Here is a 7,988-nt window from a genome sequence, read left to right as displayed (position 1 = left end):
CCTTAATACCTCTTTAAGAACAACTATGTGTTCATATTCTTTATTCCAACAGAAAATGATTAAAAATAGGTTAGACTCTTACTAAGCAGCAAGTTTTCTAATGAAGCTAAATTATAAAAGCTACAGTATGCCATATAAAGCTAAATCTTTATATGGCATACTGTATCTTTATTTTTACTCATTTATTACCAATTTTAGCTTTTATTTCCTACTTTTACCATGGAAAACTTTGTGACCATTATTTATAAAAAGTGCCAAATGTTGGAGAAAAACAATAAACACCAAAGTACACAGAGGTCTTTTAATATGTAGTTGAGAGTACAGCAGTCCTCCAGGATAACCTTACAGTTTCTTTCACATCAGCCAGTTTACACACAGCGTCCGTCTGTTTAACGTTTTATAAATTCAGAGAGAAAACACAAACACATCCTCCCTGACGGAAACAAAAGTATCAACCTGTCAGCATCCTTTTACAGCACAGTTTTTATTTTTTATTTTTTATTTTTTATGATTTATTATTTTTCAAGTATTCTGTTATGCTCATTTACTCATGGTTTAAATATTCTGATGTTGCATACAATGTAGACTAAATTATTTAAACAGGAGAGAGTACATGTCTAGTAAAATGCACCACACGAATACATAACACATTAATAAATTAAATGAGATATGACTTCACGTTTGCTTTGCAGATGTTTAGATCAGAGATGAACAAATAGGTGATTTTTTTTTCTAGTTATGATCACAGGGTAAAGATGTGTGGAAGGTAAGGCTAGTGGGTTGTTTGTGTTTGGGGTCAAAATACAACGCATGACACTGACAGCAGAGCTCAGTGGCAGAAAAAGGAAGGGATTAAAAGGTGGTTTCTGCTCAGTAATGTGGTACACAAGCAACACAAGCAGTGGTACTTAATGCATGTTCTCACTCACCCCCGTGACCACTGAGAGAAAACAGAGCAGGAGAAAAAAGAGAAAGAAGAAACGGCAGATCAGCAACTTGAATATATTACATTTCTTTTTCTTTTTTTCCTGCTTAATTTAACATTGGAGGCATCGTGTGCTCAAACCTGACTAACCTCAGTTACTAGACCATCATCTTGATTTATACTCGACATAAAGAGTTAAAGAAACAACTCAGGTCACAAAGTCTCCTTCTCTGGTCTCGTTTTGTTCAGTTTTAGGAGCGGTGCTGCTGCAAAAGCATTCAGACCTCTTGAAACTTTCTCACATGTTGCTGCAATAACCTCCAGTTTGCTTTAGTGGAATAAATGAATAAAAAGTACATGATTCACCAGTGGAAAGGAAGAATGGTTTTGACGAACTGGAACGTGGCCCACTTCAGGTTGATTAAATCTCTTACCATGCGCCTATACTTTGCAAATTGGCAAGAGTGTTAAAAGAAAGTTGGGAAAGGTCATCTAGAAAATTTAGCAGTAGTAATAATGCCTTGATAAGCAGAGGAACAAAAAGGGGAAATAAACTACATTAGATGCATTTTTTTGCCATAAAAAGACTGAGAAACCACTTTTGTCTTTTGCATAGGTCGTCTGAGAGCAGGAGTTTAAGAAGAGGATGTGACACAGCTTTGTAAGAACATAAACAGTGAAACTTTCTGAAGTGTGCGACTGGCAAAATCAGAGGGTCCACGACGTGATTCTGACTTCTGCTTTACAGCAGAGGAGAACGATGGAGAGAATGAAAGGGAAAAACGAAGGAGACTTTTGTCCATTCAGGTTTTTCAAATTGAAGCATTCAAATGTCAACCACGTCTTCCTCACCTGGGTGGTGCTGCTGTTTAATAGTTTTGGACAGTGGGAAAGCATGCATTAGCTTAAAAAAGAGAGAGAAAGGAAAATGGTATTTGGGGCATCTGTATGAAATGGCCCACCCTTGTTTGACCAAACTGTTCAAGGAACATAGAAAAATCAAACAAGAACTAATTTGGCAGGACGAGAGATCAAAAAAGAAACTCCATCAACCAGAGAAGAAAGTATGTTAAAACAGAGATGATAAAAATTTGTTGTTTTTCCTTTTTGGAGGGTAATTACAAATTAACATATTTTCAGACTGAATTTAGTTTGCATATCCTCTCTTAAAGAAATCCTTCTACCACTGAGCAGCAAATGTTGCAAAGAAAAACAATTTTTCCTAATTTCTTTACAAAAAAAAGATGGAGTAAATCTTTCACGATCTCAAAGCATGCACCACGCTACTAATATGACATTTATGTGCAAAAACTTCAAATCGAATAATGTAATGCTTCCATGTCCCTGGTTTACATCATTCTGTTCCTCAAAACAAAGGTGAGCGAAGAAATTCTGATAAAAGTAAATGAAACAAATGTTCAGACTGAGACGACGCTTTAGAAAAGCTCAGGCGTTGATTCATGCTAAACTTGCAGATGTTTACCCCTCTTGATATAAGAAGAGGGGAAGCACTTTGCTCTGAACTTGCGTGGATATACAATACTTTGACTCAGTTGTCTAATATGATCATTTCATGGTCTCTGCGATTAAGCTGTGAAGAACAAAGTTGTACGTAAGTCATGCTTTCAAGTATTTTGCTTCTCTGTGTGAAAACAGAGGGGTGGGTGGGTGGGTGGGGATGGGGGGCACAGGGGCAGGAACAGGAGGGTCAGACCAGGCGGTAGACGAGAGGAAGGTGGCGCCGTTGTCCGAAGCGACTCTCTCTCGGGAAATAATGGAGGGAGGAAGGAGCTCTGGGGTCTAGTGTGTTGGAGAAGGTGGGGGTCTCCGACTGGCACGGACAAACAGAGAGGGAAAGACATAAAGAGAAGACAAGAGATCAGATTGTTCTTCATAAAGTGGATGGTTTCTTGCTATTTTGCTTTCTTCACCGACTCCCTGGACTAAGTTAGGTTCTCCAAGGATTATTCATCCAGGTGCACAAAATGACTTCACAGACCGGCACAACTATTTGCAGTGATTTGCAAAAGTATCCACACCCTTGAAGGTCATATTTTGTGGTTAGAACCATAACTTCTTCAAATTTTAGTGGAATTTTATGTGACTGTCCAAGACGAAGTCGAGCATAATTGTCAAGTTGGAGGAAATTGACTTGTTTTCAAAAAGCTTTGCAGATAAAACCTGAAAGTTGTGTGGTGGGTTTGTAGTAAGCCAATTTTAAGTGAAGCAACCAGAGTGGCAAATAGAGCCCAACTTTGTGTAATTGAATCTCTGTTTACAGTTGTCCCAGAGATAACTGCTGAAAAATTGAAATCGTCTCTGGACTGTCATAAAATTTCCATTCAGTCTGACAGTATTTAAGGAATTTTTCAAAGAAGACTTTGAAAAATATTTTAGTCTTCATTTGTGCAAAGGTGGTGGAGATAAAATCCAAAGCACTTCTGAAAGGGAGCGCTAAATACAAATACATAACATTTTAATTTTGTAATCTAAAATGCAAGTATAATTTTCCTTCTACGCAGCTACGCATTAGTTTCTGCTCAACAACATCAAATCTCCATGAAACAGTTGTTTTGATGTGACATGATTAAATGTAAAAAAGCTTCAAGGGTTGTGAATTCCTTTGCTCAGAACTGGATCTTGTCGGGTTGCGCATGGATAACTCACAAAAGTACCACCATCATTACAGAGTTCTCAGTTCTCTGGTTTGTGGAAACAAAGAGCGTAATGAAGATGCTGCGACTGCACATCCGACTAGGGGTTAGCCTGCGTGTCGCTCTGTTGTGCATTTTCTCCAACCAACAGAGATGCATCACAGGACAGGTGGGATGTCATGGTTCTTACAACCAAAATTCAAGAAAAAGCACAAAAGCTGCGCTCCTGGGCACTAAAGGTAACCCACACTTTTCTGTTTCCTGTGACCTGGTTCGGATGAATAACTCCTAAAGATTCATGCACAGCTCTGAGAAAAGAAAAGTGCGAGAAAGAGAGAGAGAGAGAGAGAGAGAGAGAGAGAGAGAGAGAAAAAAAATGCCATGCAGCAAAAAGATGAAATCCGAGGAGTTTTGTGAACACGATGAGCATGAGGGGGACACACAGCGACCAACATACCGAGAAACGTTAGTCTTCATCGGTCAGTGATAGTGATTCTGCAGGAGGAACCGTAGTTACGTGTGTGACAGAGGTGTGTGTGTGTGTGTGTGAGAGGGAGAGAGAGAGAGAAGGACAGGAAGGAGCAGGGAGACAGAACAAATGCAAAGAGTTACAGTGAAGGGGGCAGGCGAGCGATGCATGTGCGCAGCTCTCTTTAAGAATAAACCCGTGTTCAAGATCCATAAAGAGATTTTTAGTCAATGTTTGGGCTTTTTTTCCCAAACAGAGCTTTGCACAGAGACTCTCGATTCTACAGTAGGAACAAGAGGCAAGTGGCTTTAAAACAATTAGCTTTAAAAACGTTCATAAATTACAAATACAGGAAAGCACAAGGGAAACATAGAGGCCATGGACACCAGGCGAAAACAATTATCTGCTGTGACATAAGCATGGGTGCAAATAATAAGTTGTTCGTAATTTGTAGCCGATGAAGCATTATTGTGTTTAAAGTTCACTCAGTTACAAAATGAAAGGAAAAAATGCAGTCGGTATCACTTAAAATGTATCTACTTAAGGATTTCTAACCATCTGCCTATTTTATCTACTATCCTCTATCACAAAGCAGTATTCTCTAGTTTGATTTACCTCATTTATTCCCTCATCCAGGCATCTTCACATTCCCCTGACATAGAATATCATAAATATGGGTTGAACGTCCAACGTTTTGCAACATGTTTCCATTTGGGGGCTCCTGGGTTTAAAAGGCTTCTCGTGTTTCTGCTCACCTTGGCACACTTGGGGGCGCGCGGTTAGGCCGGGAGGGCACGGTGGGAGGCGGCCCGCCGTGAGGATCTGGAGATGCTCCAGGGCGAGACGGTACAGGGGGGCCCCCAGCAGGAGGAGGCCCCGGTGGGGGCCCACGGGAGCCAGGGCGAGCTGGTGGGCCCGGTGGAGCCCTGCGATTTGGAGTCGGACTGGTTGCTGGGGACCTGGAGAAGTAATGGAGACGGGAAACAGGGAGTTTTTAGTACCGACTTGATCGGTTTGATTGATTTTCTGGAGAGGCTTGAATTATATACTCACAGCATAAAAACTTTAAAATGCTAGTTTCTTTGTTTTTTCTGAAAAAGTTGCTTAGCTCGCTCTTTTTTTTTTTTTTTTAAGTTTTGAAGTTAACCCACCTGTCAAAAGTTAATTTGCATAAAGAAACCTGCAACCACTGCAAGGGGCAGAATACGCAATTTAAGAAAAGATTCAAACTATTTCACATTTACATACCTTCCTCCGGATCCACCGCGTTGGACCTGCAGCCAGGAGTCGTCCACTGGAGGCGGCATTGACGTGCTCACCGTGGTGGTGCTGATGTCGCCGATGATGCTGAGCGCCTCCCGCAGGGCGTGGTACATCCTGAGCATCTCATCGCGATGCTGCGCCTGCTCCTGAGACTCCTCCATCAGAGTGTTCTGGTCACCGCATGAGTAGAGCTGGGCCAGCAGCTCAGCATTAATGAACTCTTTTGTCTTAAAAAAAAAAAGAGCAAAAATATTTAAAATGACTTTTTTTCCGCACTTTTAAATCTTAAAAGCTTTTGTTACTTTCGCAGGAGTCCCGCTGACGACTCACGCTGTTAATCATGAGATGCATAACCGTCTTCGGTATCAGGTCGCGCACGGTCTTGTTGACGATCGCCATGTAGGAGTCGACCAGGTTGCGGATCGTCTCCACCTGCCGCTCCAGCTGAGGGTCCATGCTGTGCATGAAGTTGTCTGAGCCGTTTTCATCGCTGCCTTCGCTCTGCGGAGACGGATTAGAGACGATTCACGGGAAGCAGGACGGTCAAAAACCACAAATCAGACACGTGGAAGGGAGGACGGTGGCTTTCTCTGGATGTTTTGTCAACTTGCAGCTTGAAAACGTGTCGTTTCTTCACACCGAACCTCAAATGCAAACAATGCAAGCAAAAGGTCATTCTGCGTCCAAATGAATCAGCTGTAATAGTTTGTTTTGGTCCAGCATTGCAGGGAATTTTATTGGTGTCTCACTTTTAATGCGGGTGTTTCAACCATAGCTATAATTGAGCACGGCAGCACTTAAATAACTTACATTAAAAAATTTTGTTCGACTTGCGTGCTGAAAATCCCTGCATGTAGGAGTATATAGAGCTAAATCAAGCTTAGAAGGAGGTATCTATAATAACAATGTTGTATATTTCTTTAGACTGCAATAAATGTCTTTACTAGATTTATTTGAGTTCTGTAACAGGATTGCAATCTTTCATTTTTGCTGTGAATATTTGAAATTAATTATGCATTAATTACTTTGACAAGAAAATAAAACAATGTCCTCGACCCCTACTGAGCAAACACAATTATGTTTCCTGAATTTATGATGATTTCTTTTTCATATTAAGTATCCTCAGTATTTTTGAAATACCTACAGTTGTTGAAAATGTGGGCTACCTTTACTGATTACTGTCAGTTTATTAAACTTAATGAAAAACAAGTTCAAAACAGCTCATAATAATGTGGGAATGATAAAAAACAAAAACAAACAAGAAACAGGAGGGAAGGATAACGTACCTTTCCTTCCTTCTCCTGCGCGGAGCACAACAGCAGTGCAAAGACATTGAAAAGGACACACAACATGTGAGGCATGACAACAATGAAAACGACGATGCAATCGATGAACATTTTCTGATGTCTGATCATTTTCAAATGTGAAAAAAATCGGAGGGATTCTATTCGTGCAAATGTTGCATGTTTTTTAGTACTCACGATTATATTCACGTCATTGTGGTCAGTAAAGACATAAGGCTTACGGTTACGCGTTCAGGATAAACTCCAGCTCTGAGGAAGGAGGCCTTCCAGGCATCAACATCTTCCTGGCTCTCACAGGCCAGCTCCAGCTGACGGTAGTCCTTGTACACATTTCTGTGGATGCAAAACCGAGGGGTCAAAGGATGCAACCTGAGCAACTTCACACATTTCCACTGAAAAGTTTACTATTATAATAACAACCTTGTAGACAACACAATTTTATTTTGAAAGTTGCATTTTTTTACGGCATCAGATATATTTTTCCAGTTGTTCGCATGCTACAATTTATAAACCTGGACATCAAAATATTACTATTTTTGAGTTATTAGCCAATAACAAACTGTGCTCTTTGAACTAAGGTGCAACTTAGTTTGTCTAATAAGTGTTCAATAAGTGTTTACATACTTGGTAGTATTTGCACAAGTATTTGCACAGTATTTACTCATTTTAAATAACATTTCTACAGATAACGTCACAATTCTGCTGTGCAGTTGACAAAACTCTGCAGTTTTATTGTAAATAGTCTTTATTTTGATCTTCTACTTCTGGAAACCACAGCACATTCCTTTGGACCAGAATAGCTATATTTAATAACTGCACAATACTTATGTTGCAACTTACTGTACAGTTTTTATATTCTCTTTTTAATCTCTCCAGCCTGGGACAATGAAGGAATTTCTTTTCTATCCTAAACAGACGCTTCTGCCAGCTGCTTCTTTATGTCAGAACTCTGAATGTTGCCTTGTGAATTTTCTCACATCACTTTATTTGTGTGTAGTCAGAGTGTTTTTGGGCAACAGCACCTCTGCTCAGTGTTGAAGAGAGCAAAGATGTGCTTGCTGGACATGAAGCCCTTCTCCACATCCCGCAGCCTCAGGTTGTCCACTGGAAGCATGTACTTCTTCTCCTTCTCCTGCAGGGGGCGAAAAAGGAACACTTTGATGACAACAATGGCTGCTACATCTACTGAGGAGCATAGCAGCACAAATAGTGCTTGAAGGCTAAGCTGCTGCTTTGGCAATGTGAAACCAGTGGCGACTGCAGTGTTAGGTCTCTATTTAAATGTCTTTGAAACATAAAGAAGAGAAAAAAGAAATCGAGTAAAAAAAACTCAAGAGACTTTGTGCTAAGTTCCCAGGCTGATGAACTGGGAC

General features: G+C 40.3%; 1 protein-coding gene across 10 annotated transcripts in view; it reads right to left on the bottom strand.

Annotated features, from left to right (window-relative positions):
* Positions 1-287: 287 nt before the first annotated feature.
* dnm1a (dynamin 1a) overlaps positions 288-7,988 on the bottom strand; it is a 47,888-nt gene continuing 40,187 nt past the window's right edge. For 3 of the 10 annotated variants that reach the window (XM_055040094.1, XM_055040085.1, XM_055040086.1), the window contains 7 exons: positions 7,638-7,747; positions 6,837-6,948; positions 6,598-6,612; positions 5,642-5,812; positions 5,297-5,538; positions 4,804-5,007; positions 288-2,756 (listed from right to left, as the gene is read on the bottom strand). In XM_055040094.1, the coding sequence (XP_054896069.1) occupies positions 2,726-2,756; positions 4,804-5,007; positions 5,297-5,538; positions 5,642-5,812; positions 6,598-6,612; positions 6,837-6,948; positions 7,638-7,747 (885 nt within the window). In that variant the 3' untranslated portion in view covers positions 288-2,725. Of the gene's footprint in view, positions 2,757-4,036; positions 4,075-4,663; positions 4,701-4,803; positions 5,008-5,296; positions 5,539-5,641; positions 5,813-6,536; positions 6,949-7,637; positions 7,748-7,988 lie in introns of those variants that run through there. The other 7 variants (XM_055040087.1, XM_055040088.1, XM_055040092.1 and 4 more) reach the window with 6 other exon arrangements.

This window comes from Poeciliopsis prolifica, unplaced genomic scaffold, assembly GCF_027474105.1.
Source record: "Poeciliopsis prolifica strain line A6 unplaced genomic scaffold, Auburn_PproV2 SCAFFOLD015, whole genome shotgun sequence".
Lineage (NCBI taxonomy): Eukaryota > Metazoa > Chordata > Actinopteri > Cyprinodontiformes > Poeciliidae > Poeciliopsis > Poeciliopsis prolifica.
This window is presented reverse-complemented; position numbering and strand designations above follow the sequence as displayed.